The 13227-nt window shown below is 38.6% G+C and overlaps 2 protein-coding genes and 1 long non-coding RNA gene across 4 annotated transcripts in view; 2 read left to right on the plus strand and 1 right to left on the minus strand.

The window, feature by feature from the left end:
- ddx21 (DEAD (Asp-Glu-Ala-Asp) box helicase 21) overlaps window positions 1-5105 on the plus strand; it is a 12799-nt gene extending 7694 nt beyond the window's left edge. For both annotated transcript variants that reach the window (XM_034224327.1, XM_034224328.1), the window contains exons 11-16: window positions 223-342; window positions 671-744; window positions 972-1131; window positions 2546-2680; window positions 2966-3010; window positions 4002-5105. In XM_034224327.1, coding sequence (XP_034080218.1) covers window positions 223-342; window positions 671-744; window positions 972-1131; window positions 2546-2680; window positions 2966-3010; window positions 4002-4262 — 795 coding nt within the window. In that variant the 3' untranslated portion in view covers window positions 4263-5105. The remainder of the gene's footprint in view (window positions 1-222; window positions 343-670; window positions 745-971; window positions 1132-2545; window positions 2681-2965; window positions 3011-4001) is intronic.
- A 1422-nt stretch (window positions 5106-6527) lies between these two features.
- LOC117551438 lies at window positions 6528-9004 on the plus strand. Its single transcript, XR_004569787.1, has 3 exons — window positions 6528-7018; window positions 7280-7377; window positions 8946-9004. It is a non-coding gene; the product is annotated as an uncharacterized LOC117551438 (long non-coding RNA).
- The window catches only part of chs1 (chitin synthase 1), a 37244-nt gene continuing 31450 nt past the window's right edge, over window positions 7434-13227 (minus strand). Inside the window, 6 exon segments of the mRNA XM_034224338.1 lie at window positions 7434-8458; window positions 11648-11723; window positions 12093-12172; window positions 12308-12445; window positions 12678-12788; window positions 13044-13148. Of these exon segments, the coding sequence (XP_034080229.1) occupies window positions 8378-8458; window positions 11648-11723; window positions 12093-12172; window positions 12308-12445; window positions 12678-12788; window positions 13044-13148 (591 nt within the window). The 3' untranslated portion in view covers window positions 7434-8377.

Genomic DNA, 13227 nt, shown 5'->3' on the forward strand with positions numbered 1-13227 from the left:
AATGGCAATCAAATTCTTCTGACCTGAGCTCCTCCAACAATGCAACATATAATAAAATAAAATGTAATGCAAAAAGTTGACATTGTTAATAAAAAAAAATATCCTTTGCCGCCTTAATGTTAACAACACACTTTCTTATTAATGGTGTTGCATAAAATATGAATCATTAACGGCTGCCTCCTTTACCAGTTCTGAAAGTGTTTCTCTCTCTGTGGTGGTTAGGATGTGGAGTCGTACATCCACCGTTCAGGACGTACGGGCCGAGCGGGCATGACCGGAGTCTGCATCTGTTTCTACCAGAGGAAAGAGGAGGACCAGCTGCGCTACGTGGAAAACAAAGCAGTAAGTGTCTTTTAAAAAAAAAAAAAAAAGTAAAAGACAAGAATGGCATGAGAGTGAAGGGTTTTGGTGGTTCTGAAATGTTTCAAAAACAATGCGTTCAATTACATCTTTTGGGGATGGATGTGTAACATAGAAGAAAGGGGGGGATCAAAAGTAGAGAAGATATAAAAGAAGGGATAGGTTTTTTTTATTAGAGAAGCAAGCGTTGAGGAGGAGGATGCTGCTTTTGAAAACAGTGCACATTTTATAGACAAAGATATTCTATGCAATCTATAATTTAAATGTTTTTAGATTAAGTATCAACCTTTTTTATTTTGTATTATTCCAGGGTATCACATTCAAAAGAGTCGGCGTTCCCACTGCCAATGAGATCATCAAGTCATCAAGCAAGGATGCCGTCAAGTAAGTCATTCTGTAGTGTGAGAGCCCAGTGCAACCGTATACACATGGAAGTTTAAAACTTCTGTAATTCTGTGATTACTATTTGAAACTTTAGACTGTGCAAGCCATGACGTTTGGTTAATAATACTGACTTCTATCAGGATTTGGGAAACTTACAATGCTTACATAGACTTTAAACAAATCTTAATTATTGGATAGTTCTAAGTTTGTTTCTGTATTGTGTCCAGGCTTCTGGACTCGGTCCCAGTTACAGCCATCGGGTACTTCAAAGCGTCGGCGGAGAAGCTGATCGAGGAGAGAGGAGCCGTCGATGCGCTAGCTGCTGCTCTGGCTCACATTTCTGGAGCCACAAATCTAGAGCAGCGGTCACTGCTAAACTCTGATGCTGTAAGTTTGGTTTTCTTCTCACCTTAAACAACCTACACATCTAAAGATTTACCATGAAGTAAGGTAACAAATCTAGACCTGTTAACTGTATGACAGCAGCTAGGGCTGCACGATATTGGAAAAAACTGACATTACGATTTTGTTTCCCCGTGCGATATATATATTGCGATATGAAAACATACAGGAATTGAAGAAAAATACGTTTTTTTTCCCGCAAACCATCCTTTCTTGAACTTTAATGCTATACAATTGTTTTTTGTTTTTTTTTACTATATTTAACCGGATGAAGGATTTTAGTCACGGACGTCTGGATCTTAAGTTTTAAGAGCAACAAGCTGAGCTAGCTCGGTTAGCAGCGCCGAACCGCCCTGGAGAAACACATGAAACTACTTTATTCAGTGTTTTTACCTTTAATCACCGTCCGTTTGCTTTGGAGATTTGATTGTGATTGTGGTTTGCTGTGCATGCAGAGCCTGCATGTCACTCACTCAAGTACCCCTGACATGAGAGCCGCGCAAGTTTTCCTTTTGTAGCAAGTAGCAAAATAATTGTAACATGACGTGTTTGAGTTAATTTGCCTACTTAATATCGCAAGTCCTAAAAAATAAAAAATACAGATTAAAAGAATCTCACGTGATGTGAGTATTGCGGATGCGCATATCGCGATTATCGTGCAGCCCTAACAGCAGCCACTGCTCGCATTGAAAACATTGCCAGACAACGCATATTTTTAAAGGATTGACGTGTAAACTGAAAGTACTGCAGCATCTCTACCCTGCACAGGATTTCCTAAAACAGCAGGATGATTCAGACTGCAGCAGCGCTTTCACACTCCCATTACATGTTATTCCAGACTTAAAAATGTTGAGCTTGTCCTCAACTTAGAATCTGTCATGAATTATTTATGCTTTCTAAGTGCTGTCTAACCCCAATTCAATCAGGAGAGACGTTGATGTATGGAATACATGTTTATTACTGGGACACGTAATATGAATGTAATAATGATTGTCAGAATTATAAAAATGGAATGGTGTTTGACGATTAGGCCCCAGTTTGCAGGATAATCATTCAGGAGGGGGAAGAACCACTCCGATGAAACCCCCCGGGGTCTAGACACTGGTGGTGGTGATAAGTAGGTGGGACCGGTCTGAAGGGAGAAGGTTTAACTTGGCTCTGTAGGAGACGGGAGGCGAAAGGGGTGGAGGAGGGTTGCGTATTGTCACCTGAAATGACAGCTGACAAGAGGGAAGAGCAGATTTTAAAGGGATTAGCGGGTGCAACGATAGGTTTGTAAGAATGGAGAGAGGAGCGATTGGTTAGCGATTGGTTAGCTGGGGAGTGACATGTAATATGAGTGAAGAGCTTGGTCTTCCTGATTGAACTTGCGTTGAGCTTTCATTTGTTGTTTTTTCAGGGTTTCGTCACTATGCAGATGGTGTGTTCTCAGGAGATGCATAATCTCGGTTACGCCTGGAAAAGCATCAAAGAACAGCTTGGGGAGAATTTCGAGCAACACGTACGAGGAATGACCTTCCTCAAAGGCAAATTGGTATGTAAACACACACATATGTGGCTCATATAAGAATTAAAGACTGTATTTGTTGCATACGTATTTTTTAATTCCGGATCACAATGTATGGAAGCTATTGAGAAATGTCAGATTTTCCGATGCTGCCTCTATATGAAGATAGAGGTTTGAAAAATCTCTGTACTAGCAAGAGTATGTTTTATGTGTCTTCAACATTTTATTCTCAGCATGTAAACAGAAAAATATATGTTATCAAAGAGTACATTTGTAATGCCTGTTGTTTGTCTTTTATTTTGTTTATTACAGGGAGTTTGTTTTGATATCCCAGCTGACAAAGTCAAGGAGATGCAGGTGAGAACAACTGTGAAAACTCCCCTGTTCAATATGTGCACTGGACTGTTTATAGTGTATTCTAGATTGAATTGGTAAAGACAAATAGTCCATGGGAAAATATGAATAATAGATATGCATCAAACTAGATGATTTAATGTAGCTCAATATTTAGCCGGTCAAATGTACATGCGTACTGCAAAGATTCATATGCTTTATTTCATATCCACTATAACTACAGTGGAGTTTTGGCAATAAACATTAAAGTCCCAGGCTCGTTAAACAACAAACAATAGATAAAGATATACAAAAAAAACTATAAATAAAGTATTGCAATAGACATAATGGCGCAAGTAAGTTGTAGGAATAAGACAAATATATACTCATAAAATAGTGTAGAATTACATACTATACATTACAGTTAAAGGTGGGGTAGGTAAGTTTGAGAAACCGGCTCGAGATACACTTTTTGTTATATTCCATGGAATGCTCTTAACATCCCGATAGCAATGAATATCTTAAGTGCTTTGACAACAAATCCATAACAAAATATCATCTGTGGAAGCCGTGGCGCTGTAAAAAGCACGACCAATCATTTTAGCCGGCCCGGCTAAAGTAACTGGATGGCCTACCTGCCTGTCAGCCTTCCATCTGTGCACAAACTTATCTCATGCCCTCATTGGTCATGTGCGCATTCGTGTGTGTTGGAGGAGGGGCTCTGTGAGGAAGTGGCATATTTTTTCCGGCTGTGTATTTTCAAATTCTAGTGCACTCGAGCTGGTTTCTTCAAAATTACCTACCCCACCTTTAATATTGTTATATAAATAAGGACATATGTGGAATGAACAGAAGAACAGTGTATTATAAATATATGGAAGTTGTGGCGCTTCAGAGTTTAGCTCAATTGTATTGTATAAAAAAGGTTAAAAATGTAATTAGTTCATCGGAATTATTGACAGTGTTTCTTGCTGAAGTTGACTAACATCCTGCTTTTTACTTTACCTTGTATCAGGATGGCTGGAAAGATGGTCGTCGTTGGCAACTGACTATAGCCATGGAGCTCCCAGATTTGGAGGAGAAGCAGATGAATAACCGTGGTGATAGAGGGTACGGCGGCGGTAACCGAGGAGGAGGAGGCTTTAGAGGCGGAAGGGGGCGGGGCTTCGGGGGAGGCGGCGGCCGAGGCGGTGGCTTCAGGAGCGGCGGCGGTGGGGGCTTTAGCAGCGCCAGAGGAACACACAAACGTGACTTCAGTGAAGCTTTTGATTATTGAAAAGCCAACCTGCGGACTGATAAGACTGACTGTCACTCACATGGGCTGGCAGGGGTTTTTATTGGCTGTCAGTGAGGGGATCAATGACTCCATCACTACACGAGCTGAATTGTAAGCTCTCAAATATTCACAACTCTCATAATACAGTACATTAAATTACCAATTTCCCCTAAAGTCAACGTTGCACATTTTCCTATGTCTATGTAGCCATTTCTTTCTGGTTTAAAATCAGACTTTTTGGATACAGTATATTGACAGCAGAAAATCCTTTGCAGATCAATTACATGAGACATAGGAGATATACGAGTATATTTAAAGGTTGCAAATAAGCTCCATGCACAGTGCTTCTTTAGATGACACCTGCTGTAGGTCATGACATTTGTGACATTTTTACTTGATGATGTATCGGATAATTCACATGATATGTCTTGAATGTCATAGATTGAATCATTACCTAATCCACCTATAGTAAAAGTGTGACTTTTTGTACTGGGTGTTTGGGTAACGGTGGCAGCAATCAGATTTAAGCCTTTGTCCAAAATATAAGGCACCTTATTATGACCTAAGAACGTGTATTCTTGTGATTCTTGTCACATGACTACACTAAATCGCTCTGTTAATGTCATGAAGGTGTAGTCCTGCACCCTCAGAGTAAAGTGACAAAATGGGTGTCAACCTTTACAGTTGTACTCGGTGTTGGATTGCTGCCTTACCCTCGGCTGAAACCTCTTTCCCAAAAGAGGTGTTGGATGATTGTTTTGCAATTGCCTCTATTTAATAACTGTGTCTACGGCTTCCATTCATTTGAATGAAAATATATTCATTAAAAAAAGGTCAACTCAGGTTGTGTTTATTCTTTGAAATGGGTCTGAAATATGCTTATACATATGCATGAATGTTTAAAGTATCAATTTCAATGTGAACGTCTTGTGTGAGCATAATACTTAAAGAAGATGCAATTATTAGTGCATGCATAATTAATTACTATCAATTTATTGATAAGCAGTTAAAACTGCCACAAGAGTACACAACACCAAGGGGAAACTAAGAACTGCTTCCTAATATGATTTTCTAACCCTTTACCCCATAGAAGTGAGTTAAATAATTACATTTGTCTCAACAGTTAAAACTAATCTTTTTTTATCTAGTCAAAGACATTAAAAATCATGTTAATTGGATAAGATGAATATCCGCCACAAATTTTAAATGCATTTATTGCTAACATGTTTTACAACACATTCATTTCAATCAATTCAGAAGCTTTCAATGGACCTATCGCTAAACCACGCCCCAAATAGAATTTGTCCAATCATATCACAGCAAAAATCCCTCCTGGCAGAAAACTCGGACATCACCAGAAAAGCCGTTTGTGGGGCGCATCAAACCAAAACCAGACGTCTGTGATCGAAACCACTGTGAAGAGTTCAGTTTCTATGTTTATTATCTAGCTAATATCTGATGGTGAAACGCTGTGCGTGGGGTACCTGTAATTCGGACACCAGGTACCCTGAAAGACTGGATGGAGGAGTATATTTCGTACCTTTTCCGAAGCCCAAAACAAAACTCGACAAATGAAAGCGGTGGATTATGCTGTGTCGTCGACCACATACACAACTGAATGTGAAGACAATAGGCTTGTTTGAGACAAGCAAGACCTGCGCAGACCTGCGCAGTTGCGATCAACGTCTTGCTAGTGCGTTGCATGATGGTTAGTCATTTTGTCCGACTTGCTCTGGAGGCCCGCCCACATGAGACTTTGAAATTTCGCGGGACAAAGACGCCCGCAGCCTTGAGAGCGAGGCGAGGCGAGTTGGCGCAGTTGCTCTCCACGGGCTGCGGAAGCGAAATGCTTGATGGGAAACGTCTCGCTGGTATCTCGAGCTGAGCGCTCATTGGTGGTTTTTACCACGTGCTGCTGATGAAACTCTCCAATTGGCTGGCAAAAGTTTGTTGTTGTTTTGTGTCAGTTTTACGTCGCCACATCCATTCCCATTTTTCATCATTGTTCCACAATGTTTGTCATCATGAAATTAATATCTATATATTTTATACTATACTTGCACTGCTTACCGTTTTCATACTTTATATATCTTAGCATATTCATACACACTGTTCATGCTGCTCACAGGCTGATATCTAGTGTATTCATACCCCTCACTGTTTATTCATCATTCAATTCATTTTTATTCTGTAGGTTGTGTACATTACTTTTCACGTTACTGCTTGTTGCACCTGGTTAGAAGCTAAACTGCATTTCGTTGTCTCAGTACCTGTAATATGTGCAATAACAATAAAGTTGAATCTAATCTTGAGCAGGAACAAATGCATTTACTTAGTACATATCTGACATTAACGAATATACACATTTGTGCATTCTTTATAAATGCAAACTTGTCAAGACCACTGACGGAAGTAGTTTTGAAAAGTAATAAGTGGTTCTGTCTTTTACATGTATTCAACCCCCCTTGTACTGATTTGTTTCAAAATGAACTGACACTTGAGTCATTCATTTGTAGTGATATAATAATTGTGGGATTTCTATTGCATCCACTTCATCTGCAACGGAAAACGCCAACGCAATTTCCGCCATTGCAAACCCAGCCAGTCAAGCCGACTCCGACTCCGAGCTGTCCGACTTAAGACGAGCTTTTTGACCCTCCCCCGGCTGCGATCGGCTACTCTCGTCTACTTTCGAGGCGAGCCGCAATGTGTCTCAAACAAGCCTAATTACCAAGGACACTTATGTTTGCTCAAAGGTAAGGTCAATTCATAAATACATCATATTTGACGGCATATATTAGAAACGTAGATCAAACTATTAGTTTGCTAACGATTGACTTTGACTGCCAACTAGCTAGCGTATATCCAGCCCAGCTAGCTAACGTTAGCTGCCAACTTGTTAGCCAGCTAACTAGCTACAGTGTTATCAACATCAACGTTTGCTATCTGACTTTTCGTCCTCGCTAGTTAGCTGGTGTTTTTAGCTAACTTTTGCTAACTGTCTTTTCACCTCAAAGCACTTCAGAGATGGGAAGCCAACTCTGGAATATCCAGATCCCATCCGGGCTCTCGTGTGTGCTGCTCCGAAAAGACACAGACCCTCACCCAAAAAAAGGTAACGTTACAGTCAGCCAGGTGCATAACAGTGAAAATGATGACCAACAAGGACAGTTATAGTTATAGATTTAATGTAGTGACCACCACTGCTAACATTCAACATCATATTATAATTTCAATGGTTACACAACAGTCACCACTACACACGACAGGCAACAAGATTAGATATTTGATATAAAGAAATACATGGCTACCTTTTTACTCTTGCTTTTAACTGTTAACTTTCATCTGCTGTTGCTTTTATTAGCTCTTTCTTCTATTTTAATGTTATTTTTAACTTGAACTCCCCCCGCGGCCATTGTCAAGAGTCATTCACGGTCGGCTTTGTTTGTCCGAGTTTTCAAAGGGGGCGTGGCTTAGCGATAGGTCTATTGAGTTTAACATAAACATTTGCTGTAAAATTCAATCCCTCTAAAGTGCATCTTTCCAATTGGTTTACATACAGTATAAACACTATATATATATATACTATTCTGACTATTAAAAGGGAAACACAAAGCTATAAATTACACTAGAAACAATTCAGGGTATAAAATATGAGTATTTCTTGCAATATATTATGTGCAAATAACACATACAAAATCCTAAATCATAAATGATTTTGATACAGGCATGCAAGAAAAAAAAAAAGAATATTCATCAAACTTCACAAATTTAGTTTAAGGATATTCAATTAGTCGATGTTTTCCACCACACTTGAATGCAATAAATAAACAAATCTAAACAAGAAAATACCATGAAATGAAGCACATGATCAATGAAAACACTCCAACCTAATATCACATTTTGTAAAACCTTAACTCACATATTTCCTCATTTTAACATGTCAAAAAAAAAATTACGTTAGATTTGTTACAATCGTTTTCCCTTGTGCCAGTCAAGACTTACTGCTGAATGCAAGATGATTTCCTGTTCACTCTGTTTAGTTTTTAATATGTACTGCATTTGAAATGTTGTCTGGTTGCTGGGTTTCACTGGTGACAGTTGGTTGTCATGGACTACAGATCATCAACAGTAAAGGTGAGTCCCGTGGCGGAATGGTTCTCCAGAGTCATGCAATATTCATCCTCGGTAAGCTCCTAGGTGACAAGAAGTCAGACAAAAACATAAACCTCATATTTTTCGTATTCATAGTCTATATTGTTTACAGCAGGACAAGTCTGGATTAAAATGTTTGGACATTTGACCAAGATTGTTGCATATTGCTTTTGTTCTAATCAGCACAACTTTTTGAGTTATATATTTGGCGAGTCAAAACCTTTTGAAATGCAGATTTGTCAGCAGATGATGTGAGCTTTTTTTTTGTTGTTAATGAAAATGACTACAGACAGCTGCAATTTATGCTGTTTAAGATTTAAGATATACTCATATTTTAAGGTAAATTATTAAAGTGGAAGCTAATCAGAGAAATGAAGCTTAGCGCAAATTCAAGAAGGAAGACCATACCCACTGGTGTTACACGTCACTGCAAGCTCTTCTCCCATTAAGTAATCAGGGGCGGTACTCCCCAGCTAGTCAATCATCGCACCTGCTAACCCTTTAAATCTGCTCTTCCCTCTCTGTCAGTTGTCATTTCAGGTGTCAACGCACAACCCGCCTCCACCCCTTCGCCTCCTGTCTCCTAATTCAGGGCCAAGCTAATCCTTCTTCCTCCAGACCAGACCGAACCATTATCACCACCACCAGTGTCTAGACCCGGGGGGTTCATCGGAGCGGTTTTCCCCTCCTGAATGATATCCTACAAACCGGGGCCTAATCTCCAAACATCAGTTGATTCTTTGTTGTAATCTGTCAATCATAATTTTCTATACCACGTGTCCGGTAATAAACATGTATTTCATGTCTCTCATGATTGAAATATGGTTATGTGTTCATGGGTTTAACCTGGACTGCGTTGATAGGAGTGAATCTTGAAAAGATTTAGAAATGTGAGTATGTAGACTGTTGCAATTGGCCTTTAAAACCAGAACAACAAAAAAGACCAACAAGGAACCAGCACATTTTACTAAATGTGCACAGGGGCCCCTTGTCTCATAATCCACCCATGTTTAGAGGGGACCCCGTAGATTGGAGACTACTGGACCAAAATACAGAATTTAAAAGTATTTAAAACTCTCACTGGTATTACATAAGTAATGTATCAATGTTTTATAAATCTCATACTTTCAGTATCATTCTCAACTGTCAGATTCTGATGGAATATTTTCAGTTTTCCATGAATTTCTCAATCAATCGCTTTTTCCCTGTTAAATTATACAACCTTGTCCTTACCTCCCCGAGGTAATTTTACAGGAAATCTCCAAACCAATTTTAAAACCCCTCTCTCACAGGTTTGTGTTTATGTACAAGGTATTCTTTTAACTTTCTTTTTAGATTATTGTTTAATATTTTATATTATGTTATATTGTTTTATTTTACCTATTGCACTTTTCCTCGTATTAAGGATAATAAATTAATTGAAACAGCGCCCACTGGATTGCAACGTATGGTGATCAGTACTTACTCACCAATTGAGCTTGCGTGGTGACAGGTCAGGTGGTATTGCACTCTTGTAGAAGTGGTCGTGCTTACGTAAAGTCACGCAGGTGAAGTTGACATCCCTTGATTAGTAATTTAACGCCTCGAGAAACCCATATGGAGCCGTTACTGTTCAGCACTTCAACAGGTTTAAAACTGAGAAGGGAGGCCTCATAAATAAAAGTTACCTAGGTAGCTAGTTACAATGAAACAAACCGGATAGTAAACAGTGTTTACTAAACAGTGTTTAACACCAGGAAAACACCTTTTCCTGCGGCGCTAATAGCGAGACTAGCTATTTAAGCTAGCTCAACAAAAGTTAGTTGGAAATCAATCGGTCTTAAATTGAACGGCTTAAAATAAACGGTTTTAATAAAACCGTGTCAACATTTTTTTGGAAACTGCCTGGACCTACGCCCGGGACAATTAAGGAGAACAACATTTATGAACATGACAGGGAAGACGTGGAGACTCAACATATATCAGTCAAGATTGTAAAAGTGGGAAATAGAGACTTTCTGGACCCTTTACCACCGTGGAGGACAGGACAACGACTTATTGTAACAGGTAGGCTACGTGAGTCAAACAGACCCCCTCTCTTCATACTTTAGTATAAGTAACAATGCAATAGCATAGAAATACTCTTTTACATACAAAACAGTATTCTCAAAATATTCTTTAAGTGCCAAACTTAAATGATCCCGTAGGTTACTCATTATGCAGAATGACCCATTTCAGAATGACATATTACACATGCATTAACATGATTGATACATTATTGTGTTCATCACTTGAATATTGTATCTGGTAGAGGTACATTTAATTACGGTATACCCTGTTGGCTAGCTTAACCCACATATAATAATATATCACCATTAAAAAAAAAAAAAAAAAAATGTTTTTAATGACCTGAATCTGCAAAGTAACTGGTACAATATTGGCCTCTGACATGTGGAGAAGTAGAAATACAAAGTAGCATAACATGGAAATAATTCAAGTAAAGTACAAGTAGCTCAAAATTGTACTTTAGTAGCCTACATTACTTGAGAAAATGTAATTTCCAGCACTGTTGTCTGATGGGTTGTCTGAATTGATCAGGCATCATGTCAGGGAGCTGAAGTTAGTTTGGGTTTGATTTGTGACTTATTTTACTTCAAACAGAAGTCTGGTGGTTGCTCATTGGATTTGTATCATCCTTTTTATTGTTAGGTTTTCCTTTTATAATAATGAATGACCTTTTAATAACTACCCTCCCAAAGAATACTGCATTTATTTCAAGGAGATAGCTGTTATGTGTTGGTCATGTGTGGAGTCACTTGTATTTTTATAGGAGATACACTACCATAATCTACCGGTTTATTAATTTTTGAAACGTTATCGCTGTAAACATCAGTATTCACTTAATTAGTCAAGACTGATCTACTTTGTTTGATTCAAAACGTGCGTATATCATATTTACTGTATTATTTTATCTGAAGCATCATTTAGCTGTCTTCGAATCATCTGCTTGCTTTATGTTATCCTTTATGTTTAAGTTATTTATAGTTTCCATTTTTTATCATGGTTTAATCTATCTGATTTCATTATGACAAGAGCATTGCTTTTCTTTCTTTATAAAGTTATGTTTAGGGTCTCAAGTGGAATTGTGCCTTTTTTATATAATGAATTCTATGTCGGTCTTTAACCTGACAATTCTAATTAAAGATCAAATTCCCATTTATTTGTACAGACTGTACATGTGTGTTGCTTACCGGGTCTTTGATCCCCTTCTGTTTGTAGTCTTTCTCTGAGCTGCGATAGGACACCACATGGATCAGAGTGTAGACTCTGCGAAGAGAGACACCAAGGTGAAACGAGTAGATCATATGGGAGTGTGAGGAAATGGATTTACAATACTTAAAATAACAACAGGAGATGTCTTAATAATTCTTTATAAGTTAGCAATGTATTTATCCAAATGTCCCTGTTTATGGTCGGGGTTATCCAGCCTATAAATACATTGGCATTTCTTTGCCACAGAATCAAAACTGCAGTATTTGAAAGTTGATGGATTTCTCCGCCTAACTTTCAAAGTCAGTCTGTTAGTAAGCTGTGAAGCTGTCAAATACAAGCCTGATATTACAGCTGCAAAACAATGACAACTGAATGTAAAGGGATTTCTGTGTTTCTGCTGCAAATACACAAGTCGATTCTTACCTGTGATATAACATGGCCACAAACTGGACAAAGAGAAGAACAGCAAAAGACAACAGGAACATCAAACTGAGCGGCTCCACCTGTCAACAGAACATGAGAGGAATGGCGATTACCTTTAGAAGCTGCAGCATTCAAAATATGCACACGTCCTACTTTAACTTTTTCTTTAACTGCAGCACATGCATATACAACTGTATCTGCGTGTCTGTCCAAACCTTGAGGATCTCTCCAGATGCAGTCCCGTTCGGAAGGTATTTAGGGATCTTGATGCTGATTACATCATTTCCAATGGCCTGTAGGAAGAAGGTAGCTACGACCCACAGCACGTTGATGATGAAATACAGGAAGACTGCCTGTTGAAGGGAAGGATCATTACAAAAGTTTTACTCCTAAGACTTTTTATCAAAAAGTAATTTAGTGCCATCAATTTAAAATGGCTAAGTTAGGTAGTAGTCGCCTTTTTGTAGTTTTGAAAAACTTGGAAATAAACTGTCTCTGCAGTGCATTAGCAGTACAGACATCATTCATGTATTACACACAAAAAAAGAGACACATTTGCATAAACATTGAATGACGTTAGCTGACCTTGTTGCGTAGTGACTTGAGTTCTCTGGTGACCTCATCCTTATGTGCTTGAGAATCATTAATAGGTGTCAAGTAGCGATCAATCAACTTGTTCCAGAAGTCCTGCTCACCCTAAACACACACAACACACAAATATTGTCAGGAATATATTTTCAAAAGTTGAAGTAAATGTGTAATTATTAATAAGTAAAGTATCCAAAAATGTACATCTTCCTGTGTTTGTCACCTTACCCTCTCTGTACTGTTGTAGCAGTACATTACCTATTTAGCTTATTTCTTGTACATCTGTAGAAAGCCAACAGTAACATTAACTACCTGTTCTCCAGCATTTTCCGCTCACATAGCCGGGGACGAACAGCGTCTTACCTCTTCAAGTTTCCGCACTTGCGGTGCAGTGAGGGTTTTCTTGATGGCAATGGCAACTTTCTTCTGCAATTTATCCATTCTACTGGTTTTAAGGATACGCCGAGCCTGGGAGATAGGGGAAGTAATTATCAATCAATACTTCTCTCCTTCTTTTTCTTTTACGATTTGTTTTCATAAAATAAAA

Source organism: Gymnodraco acuticeps, unplaced genomic scaffold (genome assembly GCF_902827175.1).
Source record: "Gymnodraco acuticeps unplaced genomic scaffold, fGymAcu1.1, whole genome shotgun sequence".
Classification (NCBI taxonomy): Eukaryota; Metazoa; Chordata; class Actinopteri; order Perciformes; family Bathydraconidae; genus Gymnodraco; species Gymnodraco acuticeps.